The sequence below is a fragment of the Zalophus californianus genome, chromosome 9, assembly GCF_009762305.2.
Source record: "Zalophus californianus isolate mZalCal1 chromosome 9, mZalCal1.pri.v2, whole genome shotgun sequence".
NCBI classification, from domain to species: domain Eukaryota; kingdom Metazoa; phylum Chordata; class Mammalia; order Carnivora; family Otariidae; genus Zalophus; species Zalophus californianus.
Window position 1 is genome coordinate 84,836,388 of NC_045603.1, and position 20,661 is coordinate 84,857,048.

The window sequence follows — 20,661 nt, forward strand, 5'->3', positions numbered from 1 at the left end:
ATTTGCGATGCATCCTGCCCTCACAATGTTGGTTGTGGATCAACACTGGTTAATAAGTTGGCCTGAGCAGCAGAGGTCGAGAACCAATGACTCTTACACACTCAGTACTCTCAAGCCTACAAAAATATGCTATGTACCACTGTGTCTCTGACAACATATCCCTTCAGGGTAGGGCTCATATGAAGGACCAGTGGGATTATTAATCTGAAAAGAAAACGGAACAGCTGAGTTGTGACCAGAGTGTTTGCTTTGTTTTTATTTGCAGATTGAATCATCTCAAACTTGTCATTCTGAAGGAGCTTATAAAAAAAGGGAAGAAAAAAATTCAGGTAACTTCCAGAAGTCTGCAAACATGCTTCAGCAATCTAAGAATACAGGGACTAAGAAAAGAAAAATTGATGATGCATGAGTGTTTCTAAATTTTCCAAGAAAACAGTTTATACATGTATACAGCATTATTTTGTAGTTAAAAGTTTAAATAAGACAATTTTATTAATATTTTATACATATGGAACTTACCTCTGAAGTATTGAAGACTTGAAAATTTGAGATCATGACTTATACATGATTTACAGTATGAAAGAGAAAATTAATTTTAATGTAAAATATTTAAGAATGAGTTCACATACCTATCTTAAATCCTTTATCCCTTCACATACCTTTTGATAGCAATGTTATACGGAGTATTTTACATAGGCTTATCACAGAAAGGGAGTGATTTCAGCTCATAACAGCTGTAGAATCCAAATGTAAAAGGAATAAGGTATCAATATTAATGATATTAGCAAGGAAGCTATTGCTATATCTCTAAGTAAAACAAAACAATAAGCCTCTTGAAACCATAACCCTCTCATATTTCATAATCGAAGAATGAGTCTGGCATACCAGACCAAGTTGTTGGCCAAGTAGGTAACAGCCTAGCTAAATCTGCTCCAAGGCTAAATCAGGATTAACTTAAATCCTTACATTTACATAAGTGGTCAGTTTTCTGTTGGAAAAAAGTAACTATATTAGTTGATCTTTGCAATTTTATTTATATTTTAATACTTTCCCACTGAAATCATTATCACTTCTGTATTCTTAATTTCATTAAATCAGTGCATTTACCTTATTGTGACTTTCATGTGTTGTTTGGAACTTCATTTTAAAAAAGGCATTTTAAGAACTACATAATCTTCTAAATCAGTATTTGGATCTAGCACATCTTCTCCATATGAAAGATCCGTCTGATTTAAAATTAAGTTTTCAAATGTTTCTTCTAAATCAGTTTCACCAATTAAGACAGCTCCCATTATTCGCCCATTCTGCATGACAACTTTGACGTATTCTTGTCCTTTGGTACATCTCAGCATTAATTCATGATCTGAACCTAAGCCCTGTGCGTTTTATTTTCCCAGCATTACGACCTGTATACAGAGATGATAAAAGTATTCTATAGTGAGTACCAAAAAGGAAACATGATATGCAGTTACACTGTGTTTATCCTAGGATGGCCAGCACAAAAATCTATTCACAAAATTTTACAGCTAGAAGTGTCAGTGGAGAGGTGGGTCACAAAGAAAACATTTTAATGACATTGCATTTATTGTACAGATGATACTACCACACAATCTCTTATGATCATTAAAAGTAGTGAATTAAATATGTAGGATCTGGACTATATTAGCCTAGAGTCATGACTTAAAGATTTAATAAGGAACTGAGTTAGATTTTTCATGAGCAAATTAATCTCCTTAAACTTTATGTAATGTGTGTTCCTCCTCATCAGTAAAACTAAAGAAAAGACTTGGCTCAGAGTAATGTAAAGAGGAGTAAATAATATGCAAGGCAAAGCACCTGGTTCATTCTTGAGTATGATAGCTATTAGTTCCCCTCACAAAACAAGAATGAATCTCAAATAAATGCAGAAATGTATCAACAGGGAACAAATCTGAAAGAGACTTTTTCCCCCCTTAACTATAAAATAGTATAGCAAGAAGGTAGGTAATGATTAGTAATTAAGACCAGCAATAATACCAGGTTTGATTTGCAAGAACTAGGAAATTGGTGATTTTTTCTAAAATGATGAAAACCATGTAAATTCTTATTCAATGAGAAAACCCGATAATTAGTTACAAGACTAACAAGCAGAAAAAGTCACTAATCTGCTTATCTAGAATCTTACCTATAGTTTAAAACTTTTGTTCCTGGAGCAAAAATTTCAAAGCTAAAGCCCATGTCAATAGATTCTCCTAAACTAGCTGCAGCCAATGCACTTCGCTGCATACCATCCCATCTGTCTAGCCTGCGTCCACAGCCTCACCTGAAAGAAAAAAATGTTATCAGAAAAATTTTCATTGTTGTAATTTAAAGATGCCTTACAAAATTCCTTGAAGGGGTTCAATGTTGACAGTCCTTGAGACTTGCTAGATCTAGCGAGCTAGAGGACTAGCTGGATTGTCTCTGGCATAGATAAGCAGTCACCAGTCCACACCAACCAGACTGATTTTGGTATCTGATAATTTTATCCAAATTATTGCCTTTAAAATGAAAGGATGATACCAACTCTGTATGTTTCAATAAGCTCTCCATTAAAAATAATTAAAATATTTCAGGCTACACTAAGGTAAGAATACTACTTATTAACTAGTCTCTTCTTTCAGAGTGAGTTCATTATCAGCATAAGTAGCGATGACAAATTATCATTGAAAAATTCATTCCTTTTCCTAATCCTTAGTTTTTTGTGCTAGATAGTTAAGGCCTCCCATGCAGTTAAACCTCAATGGTCAGGCAGATCGATATAATAGGTGATGTCCAGCCTAAGAAAATCTTATCTGATTTCAGCAACCAATGCTGGGAACTCATTTTTATTTGAGAGAGAAAGAGAGAGCGAGCTCAAGCAGGGGGAGAGGCAGGCAGAGGGAGAAGCAGCCTCCCTGCTGACCAGGTAGCCCGACGTAGAGCTCGATCCCAGGACCCTGGGATCATGACCTGAGCCGAAGGCAGATGTTTAACTGACTGAGCCACCCAGGTGCCCCTGGAAATTCGTTTTAAATTCTTTCCTTACAACACTGCTAATTTCTCCTCTACTGTATTTTTATTGTATTTCTACAAAGTTTTGGGAATCCCTGATAAAACACTTACCTTGGGAGCCAAGAGATTTAAATACCAACTCTTGTACATATTTAACTTTTTATTTGAGACTTGATTTCTTTACCTGAAACATAAATGTACACCATCTATTCCATGGCTACTGAGAGAATTAAATAAGCTAACCTACACCCCTGTGTGTACCTTATACCCCTGTGTGTAACGAATGTCCTTTTGTGTGCAAAAATACCACCACAATCATGGCTGTGATTTTCAAGCATTTTTGGTAGAAGTGATATGTATATATTTTTTGAGAGACAGAGAGAGAGAAAGAAAGAGTGCAAGCAGGGAGGGACAGAGGGAGAGAATCCTAAGCAGGTTCAATGCCCAGTGCAGAGCCCGACATGGGGCCAGATCCCCGACCCCGAGATCATGACCTGAGCTGTGAAACAAGCGTCACATGCTTAACCAACTTAGCCACCCAGGTACCCTGATAATTTTTTTTTTTTTTTGAAATTCCGTCTCCTGTGTATTAACAGGATTGGTTTGATGAAGTGAAAGAGGGGCTGTGGGAAGGGAGCAGAGCAAACTGAGCACAACACTCGAGAATGGCTAAAGGAGGCAGCCGGCCGGCAGTATTACACCAGCCTCTGAGTCCCTCCAGTTTGGGTCTTGGATCATGGAAAACTAATTAATTAGTGTACTTACTTATTGCTCCTACAAATGAAGACACAAGGTCTATTAGATTCACTCAAAACAAGAGACAGCTGTTTATTTTTGGATATTGCCTGTAGCAGAGTATGACACCTATTAAAGATATAATTTACTCTATAAGGTTTAAAATGTTAAAAACCCCACAAACTCCCAATTCCTAATTGAGGGTTGATGACAGGCCACAGGAGTGACAGAGAATGACTGAGGCGGAAAACTGAAAACAAGCTAGCACTTTAGAAAGAGGCCGAAAGCACTCTTCCTATAACTGTTATCTCTGTAAAAACAAAAGTATTGAAGGTGCCTCTTAGAATGCATCTGGCCCTTCCGCTACTTCATATTCCACAGTTAATCTGCAGGAGGAAAATCTCTACCTGTGGAGCTGGTCTTTCACCGAGTGTTGCCTGGTTCTTTTATCTGTAACATCTACCTGTGTCTCTACTCCTCCTAAGACCACCTCGCCTACGGCCGCGGTCTGAATATCTTCCTCAAGGACTTCTGCTCCACCGTGAGGAGGCGGGCAGCACCGTGAGGGCAGGAGGATGTGGACATCCAGATGGAGAGAGTCGTGTAGCTGAGGAAGAATGGTTGCTTCAGGAAATTTTTTCGGTCATAATTCCCACAGAGACAGAACTGGGTCATCAGGATCCCATGGGGCCATCATTCATCTATACGGTTTACACCTCGGTATGTTATTTATTCATCTAAAGCTGTGCTGTCCAGTCTGGTAGCCACTAGATGCAGGGAGCTATTTAAACTTAAATGTAAGTAAAATTAAAATTCAGTTCCTCAGTCACATTCAGCACATCTTAAGTGCCAACAGAGACATGTAGCTGGTGACTACCTGACTGGACACTGCAAACATACAGAACGTTTCTGTCATCAGAAAGTTCCACTGGACAGTGCTGCTCCCAGTGTGTTCCACCACTATATCATAACTTACCAAAAGGGGAACATCCTTTTTTTTAAAATGTCACCAAAACTCTAGGATAACTTCCTACTTAAAGTAGCAAAGTGGGAAAACCAGAAATTTGGATTTGCTGGTAGTGACTCACTCCTGTACCGTCAGATGGAATCTGATACAAGGTGTGATGGTGGATGCCGGCTTACCTGCTGCCACACCGGGCTGGGCCTCCAGGATGCGGTGCAGATGTCACCCGCAGCATAGACATCAGAGAGAGACGTGTGCATGTGAGCATCCACTTTCAGGCCTCCGTCTTCTCCTAGATCAAACTAAACAACATTCCTGATAAGCATACATGGGAAGAAAAATGAAAGGTGTCTTTTTTTTTGATCTAAAGTAAACAAGTCATTTTTACACCTTGGTATGCTGATCTTCGGTGAGCGAGTAAAAAACAGCTGCCAAGTTTAGACAACTCAGCTGAATTTCCAGGGAATCAAAATCCTACTAGGACAGACCAACCAAAACATTCGTAGACTTTTAAGATCAAAAACACTCAGTAACCATATGATTACCCCACTTGTAATTACAATATTCCTCAGTTTTCTGAGCTTCAAATGCTAAAAGGAAGAAAATATAGTTTCTCTAAAAGAATCATTTGTAAGATTTCATAGGTGTCTGTCTCATCAACCTTTAGGCAAATGAACTGTGCATTATGTCCCATTTATGAGGACACTGATGCTGGGACGTTTACTGCTTAAGGACTTTAGGCAATACGAAATACTGTAAATCAAAACATGACTGTAAACTAAATTGTTTTCAGCTTCCTTAAGTTACAGTTTTACACTAAGACAATGAACAGTTAAAAATCATCATAGCAGGACAAAAAATTTCACCTTACATTGTTGCCATAGAGAAAAGGTTCTATATTTGGTGTTAACTCCTGCAGCCGTTTTTCTTTTCATTAGTCAATTCCACATATAAATACCTCTTAAAAACACCCCACAAAACAAATACAAAAAACCCCCCTTAATCTCAAATGTAATCACCATCAGCTGTCCACAGAATTATGTCATAATGCCTAGAACAAAGAAAGAAGGCAGGAGAGGACTTTAAAACAACACTCCTTAAGGGGTACCTAGCCTTCTCAGTTAATAGAGCATGCGACTCTTGATCTCGTTTTGAGTTCTAGCCCCAGGTTGGATGTAGAATTTCCTTTAAAAAAAAAAAAAAAAGAAACCATGACAGACTCTGGGAAACAAACTGAGGGTTACAGAAGGGAGGCGGGTGGGGGGGAAGGGGTAGCCAGGTGATGGGTACTGAGGAGGGCACATGGGCTAAGCACTGGGTGTTAGATGCAACTAATAAATCGTTGAACATTACGTCAAAAACTAATGATGTACTATATGTTGGCCAATTCAACATAAAAACCTTAATTTTTATAAGGCACATCTGCTAAAACAATTACAATGTAATTAACATTATCTCCTTGCTTTGGGTATTACAAATTATGACATTCTAAACATTTTTCCTTCAAATTTAGACACAGAACTTCTAACAAAATAAATTTAAATTGATAATCACTTTATAAATTATTTTTTAAAAATACTAATACATTATACTCCACTGAGAGTTTAGTCCAACGACATAACTCACTTTGCAATGTTTTCCCCTTACTACTCATATTCAAACTCTAACACTATCTTTTCCCATGGAAAAATTCAAAGAATTCATACACAGTGGAATATCTCATATGCTAGTTCGGCTGAGTGTAGTTCTTCCAATGGTGATAGTTCTCACAGAAAGTGTGGAATAGGGATTAGATCTGTTTCTTAATCCCAAATTTACAGATTATTGATTTGGGGGAAGTCACTTCACTTCTGAGAGCATAAAGGTTTTTCTGGTTTAGATTTGTTTTGATCTGCAAGATACTGTGATTGACTCACAGAGCTGTGGTGGTCATAGCACCGTGAGTCCCATGTGTAATTATTAGAAAACTTGAAGACTAAGTAATGAAAAGGAAATGACTTATTAAGTAATGGTTTCATTTTTACTTTTTATGTTTAAATTTCATATGGAAATCTTAAGTTTTTTAATATAGGAAGACTAAGTTTTCTTCCTCTTGAATTAGTGGTTATTGTATTTTTTCTTATTTTATTACTTACCTTTATCAGTTGTGACTGAGTGATTATAGTGGTCTCTGGGAAAAGGCAAAGACTTTTCCTTAGAAATTCTAAATTCTTCCTGAAGGTAGATTTTCTTTACTTCACATACAGTTTCGATGTGAATCTTACAAGAAAACTAAAAGCAATGCTGATCACCATAACACATCCCCCCCAAAATTACAATACACTTGTAGAAACATACAGAAAAATAATTCTTAACAATATAAATGGAAACACACTGGATGCCCCAAAACAAGCCTTTCACGATTTTTGTGCATGAAGGGAGGGAAATCCACTCAGAACTTAAGAGAACAAGTAGTTGCATTGGCAGGTAATACCAAGGGTATACTTTTTAGTATAAGCTTCATTGATAGTTTCAAATATAGTCTTTAAAAATTACAACTGCTAGAGACTATAAAAGCCTCTTGAGGGCACTCTGTGCCGACTTACTGTTATATCCAGAACCTTAGGAAAGTGCCAAGTACATAGGAGATAATGTTTACTGAACCAAACTGCTGAAGTTCTCAGGTTAAAAATACTATTAATCTTTGGATCTGAAGATGCAGGAAAAAATGATTCTGTATAATTCTATCACAAAAATTAGATATGCCATGAAGCCAGCTCCCCTCCAAACTACCCAAGGCTGAAAAGAAATCATACACAGTAATAAGGACTCCACGTATGCTTCTTACAGTACTTAAATATCACAGCCTTTTACTATTTAAATATAATGTATCTAATAAATAAAATGAGTAAAAGCAAGTCATCTGCTTATCCAATTAGGGTGTTAAATACATATTTTATTTAGAATTCATCTAATAAACTTTGAAATGTTGTAATGCATGTGAAGTGACCTTTGAGAAAAGATTAATTTAATATAGGACAGTTATATTCACTTGTAGTCCAAGCCTGGAAATCTCTCTGCCTGGGGAACTAAAAAGAAGGGCATGAGTCAGTTTTAGATGAATGACATACTTACCTGGTAAGGAACTGGGCCACATGCCATTGGTCCTGTCTGTCCTAGCACTTTGGATTTTAAGTAAAATGACCTAGCAGTTGTTTGACTTACTTGTAATCAGTCTTTAATGAATGGTTCAAGAATTTAAAATTGCATCTTAGGTTTAATTAGTATATGAACACATACCTCTTGTACCTTTAAGATTCAAGCCTTCATGCCAATCAGGTCCCAAGGCACTGCCCATATTACCAGCACCAGCTTTGGTCTGTGTTTCCTTTTTCCTTCCTGAAAAGATAAACTCAATTCAAATTTCAAATGATCTAAAAACTGCCAGACAGAGAAGCATGCTTTTTGTTTTCAAGTTTTTAGGCAATGTTATGATTCTCATGTTTATACAGCATGACTAAACTAAGTTATGTCTTTTGATCACTTTATTATTTTAATATTTCGTGATAAACAGTTATAAAGTGGATCTTTCAATCAGGTGTTTATTGTATATATAATGTGTTTTTGCATGTTAAATACATGGTTAATGTGAAAGGTACAATCTGTCAGATAAAGGGTTGATATCCAAAACATAGGAAGTACTCCTACAACTCAGTAACCAAAAAAAAAAAAAAACACAAAAAAACAAAAAACAAAAAAACCAAAATAAAAATGGGCAGAGGACCTGACAGACATTTTCCCAAAGACATACAGATGGTAACAGACACATGAAAAGATGCTCAACAACACTAATCATCAGAGAAATGCAAATCAAATCCACAATGAGGTATCACCTTACACCTGTTGGAATGTCTAGAATCAAAAAGACAAGAAATAACAAGTGTTGGTGAGAGTGTGGAGAAACAAGACCCCTTGTGCACTGTTGCTGAGAATACAAATTGGTACAGCCACTGTGAAAAACAGTACGGAGATTCCTCAAAAAATTACTAGAATTACCATATGACCAATAACTCCACTCATGAGTATTTACCCAAAGAAAAAAAAACACTAGTTCAAAAAGATATATGCACCCCTATGTTAACTGTAGCATTATTTGTAACAGGCAAGATATGGAAGCAATCCAAGTGTCCATCCATAGGTGAATAAAGATGTGGTATATATGTGTATGGTGTGTGTGTGTACTATTCAGCCATTTTGCAACAATATGGATGGACCTAGAGAGTATTATGCTATGTGAAATTTAAATCAGGGAAAGCCAAGTACCCTATGATTTCACTCATATGTGGAATTTAAGAAACAAAATAAAAAAGAGACAAACAAAAAACCAGATTCTTAAATTCAGAGAACTGGTGGTTGCCAGAGGGGAGGTGGGTAAGAAGTATGAACAATCACTATTGTTGTACACCTAAAACTAATATAATGTATGTCAGTTATAATTCAATAAAAAAATTAGCCATCAATTTTTAAAATTTTGTCAATTTTTAGCATCCTCAAAAGTTAAAAAATTCTTCTTGAATTTTATAAGCCGAAAGTTAAAAACAAACAAAAAGCTCTTTTAAAATAAAAAAACTGAGGTTTGTATGTCTTTTATAACTCACTTGCATTTTTTGTAAAATTACCTTAGGTGCTGTCCAACTGCAGCATATTTGCAAAGGTGCAGATGGCTGGTTCATTTAATTCACTACATTTCCAGTTTTACTCATACATATTTTTCATGAAAAAAAATCCTAGATAATCTGTCATGTAGAATATAGAAATAAATATTATCTATATTCCTATCTCCCCCAACTATATTTCACTCAATGTTCGTACAGCCTTTTCTATATGGCTTAAAACTAAACAGTTTCATCTGTGAATTAATGAACCAGATTCTATATCTTCGGTTGTATATGTGGTTCTTTTATGTGCAATTCTAGCCCCTGATTTTTCAGCAATGAGCTATGAAGTCAAGAATTCAGCTGCTCCTGCATCAAAGAACTAAAGTTTCAACTTCCAAAAAAACCAGGAGCTGGGAGTACCACAGATCTTGAAATAGGGAGTCATGGGCTAGACAGGTAACCATATAAATGAGTGAAGCAGGATGGGTATAAACAATCAAAAGTGGTGGGGGCTGTGACTAGAAATCTCTAAAAGTGTGCACTTTAGAGATTTAGAAGTCCCTAAATTATGAAAAATGTTTTTCAAAATAGTACATGCTTATCAAACACCTCTATGGGTCACATCTCTCCAGTCACCTGTGTGTGACCCCTTGAGACAGAAAATATTCCCTAAACTCATGTTTGGCAATGACATTTCTGCAACTATGAATTCCATGAAAGCTAAAAATATAAAGTGGACATTTTCCTTGAAAATATATGAAAAACAATTACATTTATCTTTGAATTTCAGAATACCAAGATGTTTCTAGTCTGCCAATAATCACATGAATCATACAGCAGTGTTTAAATAGTATCTAAAAATATACACTTAACACCAGTTCAAGTGCAATGCCACCGACACTCCCTATGATCATTATTCTTTTAGCTTTAGTAAGCTGTCTCTGAAAGTCCGGTATTAAAAAGAGAAGGAGACAGTGTTCTGTAAATAGAGGGCAAAACTTGAAGCAAGAGGCTTCAGTGATAATATTCTTAAAATGTAGGAATTTTATCTGATTTACAAAGTAACTAAATCTCTTTCCCACTCTGCCAGGAGGTACCCTCCCAATATTACAAATGCTGTTTCACCCAAGCTGTCTTCATAGCAATGCCTCTGCTGATTTTCCTTGCTTTTTAGGTCATCACATTTAGAGTAGTTCAGAATTCCAACAAGCAGCAAGACCTCTAGTTCAACACATTCCTAACTCCTTGATCAAATCAATTTATTAACAGGACACTGATCGGTATCCTACATACAGGGTTATTCCTTTTCGTCTAGTCCTTCAGTTGACACTTTCCCTGGAGTCACTCAACACTCAAAACTTGCATGAAAGAGCAGCACAACAGCTTGGTGGTTAAGAGTCCTTGGTCCTAGAAGTTAGTAACTGCCCCCAGTTAGTAACTTGGGCAAGTTGCTTAACCCCTCTGTGCCTCCGGTTCTTCAACTATAAATGGAAACAAGAAGTGACTCTATCTCATTAGGCCTCTGTAAGCATTAAGATAATGTAAATAAAGCTGTTAGGAGCAGGCACAATAGTCTTAACATTTATCAGAAAAAAATGTTCTGTCTTACCATTATAAGACAACTAATTGATGCCTTTACCACCTTCCTCCTCTGCCCCCTAAAAAAGATCATAATGAGCTTAGGGAAGCCCTGGTCATTTTTTTTTTTTTAAGATTTTATTTATTTATTTGTATGAGAGAGCATGTGCGAGCATGAGGGGGGCAGAGGGAGAAGCAGGTTTCCTGCTGAGCAGGAAGCCCAATGCAGGACTCGATCCCAAGATTCTGGGATCATGACCTGAGCTGAAGGCAGACTCTTAACAACTAAGCCACCCAGGCGTCCCAGCCATGGTCATTTTTGTGGCACTTTCAAAAGTACAGAATAGTTCCACTACTTCAGGATGACATCTGAATAGCCAAATTCCTCTTCCTACTGTGTCAAGTTCTATTAAATTCTATTTCTACTAAATTTCTATTAAATTCACCCAAAACTTTATTGTAATAATAAAAAATGACTGAAATTGACTTGTTTAAAATGCTACAAGAAAAAAATAGTTAATTTTAGTTTGTCCTTCACTGAGGACAGTAATTTAAGAAAGATGTTAAAAACACTGGACATGGAGATAAATGGCATGAATTTTTATTTTATATTTTTAAAGATTTTATTTATCCACTTGACAGAGACAGTGAGAGAGGGAACACAAGCAGGCAGAGCGGGAGAGGGAGAAGCAGGCTCAGGGGCTCGATCCCAGGACCCTGGAATCATGACCTGAGCCGAAGGCAGACGGTTAACAACTGAACCACTCAGGTGCCCCAATGGCATGAGTTTAAATTGTACCTCTGGGGGCGCCTGGGTGGCTCAGTTGTTAAGCATCTGCCTTCAGCTCAGGTCATGATCCCAGGGTCCTGGGATTGAACCCCGTATTGGGCTCCCTGCTCGGCGGGAGGCCTGCTTCTCCCTCTCCCGCTCCCCCTGCTTGTATTCCCTTTCTATGTCTCTCTGTCAAATAAATAAATAAAATCTTTAAAAAATAAAAATAAATTGTACTTCTGATAGACTTAATAACTACTTTAGTATAGGTAAAAAATTAATTTCTCCATCAGAGTTTCCTATTTGTAAAATGGGAGTAATACTGTCACACAGGATTATCATAAGTAGTTAGCTCATGTATGTAGAGGGCCTAGCTGGAACACAGTTATGAACTCAGTCTTTGATAATAGGAACGTGAAATGTTTACAATTATAATTAAATTATAATTTATAATTAAGTTTTTCTAGTTTTCTCTACATTCCTATTAAGAACAGGCTAAAAGAAAACATCAATTTTCAAGAATATAAAATATTATTAATAAATGTAAAATTATGACCCTATGAGACAGAACTACAACAGTGAGCTTGAGGTAAGACAATATTATGATCAGAAACCAGGAAGAGTTTCTTGGCAAGAACGGTCACTGAACCCCAAAGCCCTGAAATCCATTACCAGAAGTTGTAGAAGGTTCCACGGAGTTTCACCTTATTAAGACAGTTTACTATAGTTCCTGAGCACAATAAACCAAATGAATTTTTCAGTTCTGGGATTCTGTCATGATTCTGTACCACAAAGATCTTCTGAATATAAATTTTTTTTTGCTAAGGGGTAAGTTCAGTAAGTTTGGGATATGTTTTACCTTTTTGGAAAAAGATCATTACATTATTTAGATTGCAAATCACATTTCCCAAATTAAAGTAATGAATGTGTGTATAAGTTATAACCTTCAGCTTAATTGTTGTATCTGGGATATATGCACAATGGAAAAAACAGATCAGCATGAACTAAAAAAAAAAACAAAAATTATCAACTAAAGCCAAACTGAAATTAGCAATAACGTTATAAATACTTTCTGGTTTGGGGCACCTGGGTGGCTCAGTGGGTTAAGTGTCTGCCTTCGGCTCAGGTCATGATCCCAGGGGTCCTGGGATTGAGCCCCGCGTCGGGCTCACTGCTCCGCGGGACGCCCGCTTCTCCCTCTCCCACTCCCCCTGCTTGTGTTCTCTCTCTCGCTGTCTCTCTCTCTGTCAAATAAATAAATAAAATCTTTAAGAAAAAATACTTTCTGGTTTATGGATCATAAAACAAACCTCTTCTATAATTTAGGAATTAACACTGTAAATGGAATACTTTGATTCAAATATAGAAAAGCCTAAGAAATATGCATGTTCCTTTCCCATGAACCAACCTCAAAATGTTACCTGAACACTGTATCACGGATTCCTAATACGTAAGGATTTCCTTCACATATCAACTTTGGTTTAGCTCCAGCACACAGAGTTTCTTATACACATGCTGACTGCCATCTCCTGTTAAAATGCACTGTAAAAACAGAGCAAGGAAGGGGAGAGGAGAAACATATTCATCCATGGGTACAATTTCACTTTAAATAAAAAACTCAGTATGAGGAAAGCAAAAAATACATTAAGGTTGCCTCTTGGTGGCACTCAATAATTTGTTAGAGCAACTGCAAATCAAAGTAAACATGAGAATGCATTCATTCAGTCCAGTCATTCACCATCAGTTCAGGGCCATGAACCATTCTGGGAATCTGGCAAAAAGTAGTCTTTCTCCCCTGGGAAAAAAGGTACATTCATATCAGATTTTGCATAAAACATAAGGAATCTCATGATATTCAAGGAGGTATGTTGACCTCAGGTTAAAAACTAAACATTCAGAAATTTTAAAAGTGAGCATTCTGATATTATACCTGGGGCAGGCCTTAATATTTCTGATCTCAGTGGAAGTTACTGTAGGAAGATCTAGTAATTCTTTTTTTTTAAATTTTTTATTGTTATGTTAATCACCATATATTACATCATTAGTTTTTGATGTAGTGTTCCATGATTCATTGTTTGTGCATAACACCCAGTGCTCCATGCAGAATGTGCCCTCTTTAATACCCATCACCAGGCTAACCCATCCCCCTACGCTCCTCCCCTCTAGAACCCTCAGTTTGTTTTTCAGAGTCCATCATCTCTCATTGTTCGTCTCCTTCTCTGACTTACTCCCCTTCATTCTTCCTCTCCTGTTATCTTCTTCTTTTTATTTTTTCTTAAAATATGTTGCGTTATTTGTTTCAGAAGTACAGATCTGTGATTCAACAGTCTTGCACAATTCACCGCGCTCACCGTAGCACATACCCTCCCCAATGTCTATCACCCAGCCACCCCATCCCTCCCACCCCCAACCACTCCAGTAACACTAATGGTATCAGACCTTAACGGCTGGTATGGGTACAGGGCGGGTACAGTGTGGCAGGAAAGGGTACATTATCTAAAAACATTAGAAGTGCTAAAAAACAGCATTTATATTCTTAAGTACAAACAACAATCACTTCACCAGCAAACATGCTCTTTGTGGATATTTTCATATATACTTCATATATTTTCATATGAAAAATGTGTTAACCTTAAATCCTAGCAGGTACTGGTTTTTAAGTTATTTAATTTTTAATGACATCATTGAGTCTAAAAATACATATTTGAGATCCACTATTTTTGTTCCTTAATATCGAATGAAAACCTACATCTAAGTAGTAGCCTTTAGAAAGCATGTATCTATAATAAGTACATATGACTGAGAGATGCCAGACTTTGTCAGAGTGGTTTAGAGCTTAACACTGTGCCATGTGTTTGATTTATAAAACATGGCAAATCATAACTGTAGCACTTGATATCCACTGAGACATCTGTTACCCGTTGTAACTCTTCAGGTGCTTAAGAAAAACATAAAGCCAATAATTCCACACGGTATAATGCACACAGAAATTCTACACGAGTCTTCCTGCAGATAATACGGTTAGAATTTTATCTGGCAAACAGTAGTTATAGACCCTGACCAAATCTAAAAAATAATTTGCATTTAGCTACTGTAAAAACACATACAAGAACTCTTCATTGGCTACTGTTACGTTTTTGGAAGTAGACATGAAGATAAAACACACAATCTCTAATTCATTAAAGAATATAAAGGACAGATAATACAAACATCTCACTTAGGACACTTCAACATGGTAATGGGTGGCACTGATTTATTCAACGCCCAAATATAAATTCCCTCACAATCTATTAATATACATTTGAGCACACTTCTATTTGCAAATTAACTGACATGGATGTGATATAGAACATGTACTACTATAAATATTAGAAATTTATCCTGGTTTTAGGATTCAGATTTTTTCCCCATAAAATTCAGTACTTACTTATTTTTTCCTGTCAAATTATTTGTGTTCTGAATGTATTATAAGTGTGTTTTCTCCCTAAGGGAGAACTCACAAATGAGAGCTGCTCTAGGGAAACAACGGCAAACTCCACTTCCCATCTTGCCTGAAGCTCATCTGAGGATATTGTTATCATCTGACAACACCCTTTTCTGAGCCCGCCTTATTCAGTCCCGTGTCCAGTGGGTTACTGGGTCCTGCTGAGTTTACGGTAGAAATCTCACTCATATCTGGGCCGTCCTTTCCACTACACTGTCCCCGTCTTAGTTCAGGCCTTCTACCATTCTGGATGATTGCAACCACCTTCTGATTTGGTTGCTGGCCACCAGCCCCTCACTCCCCGCCACTTCATCCTCAACACTGCTGTCAGATCTACCTTCCTAAAAGAGTATCCATGGTATCACCCTGCCTCCCCCTAAAATCTCTTCATTTCTCCATTGATTACAAAATAAATGTCTTGGCTTGATATAAACAGCTCTTCACAATCTTATTTCTTTGGCCTCGTCTGCCAATCTCCTTTCCTTGTCCCCACTGCAGTCCCTCTGACAGTGTCACTCTTCCATGTGCCCCTTTCCTTTCCTATGGGCCTTTGAATAAGCCACCTCCTTTTCCTACAATGCCCCTAATTAAAAACTCTTAATTCACCCACCTTTTAAACCCTATTCAAATATTACTCCCTCTGTGAAGTCCTCGCAAGTCTCTAATATCAGAGATTATTTCATTATTATCACCAAGTCTTTGATATCAAAGAGTTCAGTGACTGTGCTTTTCACGTCCCTATAGTTATACGTGTGCATGTGTATATTCGCTACGACACTGGGCATGCCCAGGGCAGGTTCACTGTTATTCCTGTTGTCTCCCAGCACTTACCGTGGTGCCCAGAACACAGCAGGCACTATATAAATGTTAATGCTCACGTGAAATGTGAAACCTAAAATGTTAAATCAACTAATTGTATAATTGCAATAAACCCACAGTAAGTATAAATTTTCCCAGTAATAATACAAATCAGTGTCACTAAACTTTATATGCTAGGGACCTTAGTGGTGTTAGCAGTACAGACAGGGTCAAAAGAAAGCAGGCAAAAGCTCACTGAGATTGAACAGTGGGCATCATTAAGAAAGAAATCCTCTTACGTGTTCTTTACTCTTTAGTTGCTTTACTCCGGATTCTATAATCTTAATGTTGGGAAAGCGATTTTCTAACATGGTTTTCGGTTGCTCTTCAACATCAAACTCCTCCAATACTTTAGAAACCTGTATTAGATCATAAAGGTAAAAATGTATGTTTAAAAAATATTTCAAGAAGTTTAAATACTAAAAATATTTTCATTTGTTTTTATACACTACTTACTTCATATTCATAAAATGAAGTCAGCCAAGTGTACTATGTACAGCATAAAGAGGGCTAACTCCACATTTTAAGACTTGAACTCAAATATTAGTCCTACCACTCAGGCAAGTCAGCCCGGTCACTGCACCTTAGTCTCCTAGCCTGGAAAATGAGGGCTGACTCTACCCACTTCTGCATACTTTTACCACAGCTTGTTGATTTCCTTATCCTTACAGTTTTCTCTGTCCACTTACCATGATCTACCCATCAGCATCCTCTTGGACTCATTTCTCTTCCTGTATAGCCATGACTCCATTGTAGATCATTTCATGTTCTGCCCAAACTTTTATTTCCTTACTTTCTTATTTTTAACCATTAATTACCCTGAAAATCCCCAACCACAGACTGAACTGCCTGCTTCTTCCAGTCCTATACCCAATCTGCTGTGGAAGGACCCCACCTTGAAGACTGGCATTTGACCTCAGCTGCCCCCTAAATACTACTGGGAAATCCTACTACATGGCCCAGGCGGTTCTCAAACCTTTAGTCTCAAAACCACTTTACACACTTAACAGATGACTGGGGACTCCAAAGAACTTTTGTCTGTGTGAGTTAAACCCAGTAATATCTGCTACATCAGGTATGAAAACTGAGAAAAATGTAAAATATTTAATTTAATTAGAAGTATAATAAATCCAATACATATTAAACAGATATAATACCCTTTTAATAAAAAATAACATTTTTTTCCAAAACAAAAGAAATTAAGTGAGGAGAATGGCACTGTTTCACATTTTTGCAAATATCTTTAATGTCTGGTCTTAACAGAAGATCTGCTTCTCCATTCCAACTGTTGCAATATGTTAATCTGGTTGACGTATATGCAGCCTTTTCAGAGAACTGTATATTCTTTGATGTTACACTAAAACTCAACAAGCGTGATTTCTTAAAGATTAGTTGCAATGGAGAATTTGAAACCATATCAAAGAATTTTTCATCATCTGTTCTTGTGAAATCCACTGGTCTATCCTGCACTTTGAATGGATCTTGTAACATCACATTCGTCATCTCAACAACAGGGGTTCCCTAAGTTATGGAGATCTGCCCAATGTTAACACATTTTATATCACTAAAATACCAACAAATGACATTATTATCACCAACAATCTCATTAGAAATGTCTTTAAGTACCACGAGGCTCACAGTGAGGAAATGAGTTTTCCAAAGTTCTAATTCTGGCTTGAAAGCTCTAATTTTGTCCTATTGGCAACAAATACTGTCACTTGTTTTCCTTGAAGTGATAGGCTCACTTCACTCATTTTCCAAATATGAATTACTATAGTGTGTCAGTTGTTCTTTCAAGTAAAGCTGGTGTCCGTAAAAGAGAAATTAGTTCCTCTTGCAACTCAGCAACAGCACAACTGCTTTTCCTTGAGACAACACTACTGTGCACAGAACAAGTGCTTTATGCCTACAACCCATTTCATCATACAGAGTATTAAAAAGACGTACACTATAAGTCAGGATTTAATAAAACGTTTTTTACTGGCTCTCATTTATTTAACTGAGTGCGTGGCAGTGAAGAATACAATGACCCCTAGTCCAGTTTAGCCACTGTTGCTCTTACACCGTCGGTGCTTAATGTCAATATAGTGACAACTTGTATTAAAGACTGTGGGTAGTAGACTTCACTGAAGTATCGGAAGAAAACAGTACTTAACTTTTTTGCAGAGGCATTATAACATTCATAATTAGAGCACTATAGCATATGCATATAATTTATAAACATATAAATATACATATATTAGGATTTTAGCCAACACTCTTTAACAGGTGACATACCACATCAAAACTGTTTAGAGATCGGGGTGCCTCGGTTGAGCTTCTGACTCTTGATCTAGTCTCAGGTCTTGATCTCATGGTTGTAAGTTCAAGCCCCACTTTGGGTGTGGAGGCTACTTAAAAAAAAGTCTGTTTAGAGATCACTCTTCTATGATACTATGACCCAAATGATCTTAGACTTCTAATGTAATGTTATAATGTGTGTAATATAAATTTATGGAACTACAAAGTGTTCTCAGATGCTTACTACACATGTGAAACATTAATTATCAGCAAATGTGGCTGAGAAGCACTTTTCTGATTTTCAGACACACACATTTATACACATACATCTATTTATAATAATGATATATATTTGTACCCATAGTTAGACTCGCACAGCATTTTTCCTCAAAAGAACTTTAAAATTTTCTAAAAAGTAATTCTGAGTGCGAGGAAAAGATGGGGAAAAAAAAGATAAATTCAACATCATTTAGGTGCTTTTGATACTTAATATAATTCTAAACTTTGGGCTTTGATCTTAAAATGACTATCAAAAGAGTATTTGTCATTTTAAACACTTAGAAACTGTAACTACACTAAATGCTAGTCAAGTTACTGAAATTTAAAAACATCAATACTAAGAAAGTTATATAAAGATTCTTACCTGCTTGAAATTTGTAACCACTTTAATAGCAGGAGAAGCTGTTACCAGGAGAACATCTGATGGAAAGTGAATAGCCAACTTATTAAAAAAAAAAATTGGGAGAAAAAATATGACAAATAATTCAGGTGTCAGTACATATGCCATGGAGGGTGAGACAGGGATAATGCAATTTTAATAATGTTATTAACCTAGGAAACTATAAACTCACTTTTCCTCATCTAAAGGTCTTCATTATTCTGGGTCTTCTTATTTATGAGGAAGTGGTGAGTAATATTCAACTCTGATATTGATTAAATGAGTAGTACATTTACACTAAACACTAACAAAGACCTCCTGAACAAGAACAATTATATAAAGAGGTATTCCTTAAAGTTGTCATGCAGAGAATGAGAAAAAAAATTTTTCCTAATTAACGGTTAAACCAACTTCTATTTCTTTTAAAATAATGTTTTCATTTCCCTTCAGTGGGATGAAATTATACAGCAAACCCTTACTAATAAGTACTCAGAATCTTAGCCTGACTTTTCCCAAGTGCTTTGGCATTGCTATTCTGCCTCTTCCAAATGCCCAACCAGTATACACTCTGGGAAAACAAAACCATTTTAGTATTAGCTTCAACAGAATTTAGAGGCCAAACTTGCCATTTTTTTCATCATTTTCCCTGGTTACAACCTCTCTCCTTCTCACTTTAAACTTGAAAGAATCTTCTTAAATCACACTCCAGTTCCTCAACTCCACCACATTCTATTTCTTTCCCTACTATACCATTAAAACTGACCATGTTCAACCAAAAAAACTATTAGAATGAACAAATCAATTCAGTAAAATTGCACAATACAAAATTTACACATGGAAGCTGGTTGAGTTTCTATACACTAATAACGAGCTATTGGAAAGAGAAATTAAGAAAACAACCCCATTTACAATTGCATCAAAAATAATAAAATACTTGGGAATAAATTTATCCAGAGGTAAAGACCTGTAACTATAAGCCACTGATGAAAGAAATTGAAGAAGATATACATAAATGGAAAGATCTATCATGCTCATGGATTGGAAGACTTAATATTGTTAAAATGTCCATACTACCCAAAGCAATCTACAGATTCAATGCAATCTCCATCAAAATACTAATGGCATTTTTCCCAGAACTGGAACAAAGAATCCTAAAATTTGTATGAAGCCACAAAAAGACCCTGAATAGCCAAAGCAATCTTTAGAAAGAAGAACAAAGCTGGAGGTATTATGCTCCCTGATTTCAAATCAAACTACAAAGCTGTAATGATCAAAACGGTATGGTACTGGCATAAAAAAAAGGACACACAGAGCAATGGAATGGAACAGAAAGCCCAGATATAAGCCCACACATAGATGGTCAATTAATCTATGACAAGGAGGCAGGAATACACACAGGGAAAATAAAGTCTCTTTGTAAATAATGTTAAGAAAACTGGGCAGTTTACATGCTGAAGAATGAAACCGGACCACTATTTTACACCATACAGAAAAATTAATTCAAAATGAATTAAGGACTTGAATATAAGATGTGAAACCACAAAACTCCTAGAAGAAAACATAAGCAGTAAGCTCTTTGACACCAGTCTTAGCAATATTTTTTGAACCATTTTCCTCAGGCAAGGTAAAACAAAAAGCTAAAAAGCTAAAACAAACAAATGAAATTACATCAAACTAAAAAGG

General features: G+C 36.5%; 1 protein-coding gene and 1 long non-coding RNA gene across 3 annotated transcripts in view; one reads left to right on the forward strand and one right to left on the reverse strand.

The window, feature by feature from the left end:
- Positions 1-2,169, forward strand: part of RECQL (RecQ like helicase) — a 55,006-nt gene extending 52,837 nt beyond the window's left edge. Inside the window, exon 15 of the mRNA XM_027595465.2 lies at positions 266-2,169. Coding sequence (XP_027451266.1) covers positions 266-409 — 144 coding nt within the window. The 3' untranslated portion in view covers positions 410-2,169. The remainder of the gene's footprint in view (positions 1-265) is intronic.
- LOC118357323 lies at positions 1,271-16,399 on the reverse strand. 2 transcript variants are annotated; one of them, XR_004820278.1, is made up of 6 exons: positions 16,280-16,399; positions 13,120-13,240; positions 6,847-8,089; positions 5,583-5,896; positions 2,165-5,013; positions 1,271-1,406 (listed from the first exon to the last, which is right to left on the reverse strand). It is a non-coding gene; the product is annotated as an uncharacterized LOC118357323 (long non-coding RNA). The 2 variants fall into 2 exon arrangements; XR_004820277.1 differs by having other exon boundaries at positions 2,165-5,896.
- Between the last annotated feature and the right edge of the window lie 4,262 nt (positions 16,400-20,661).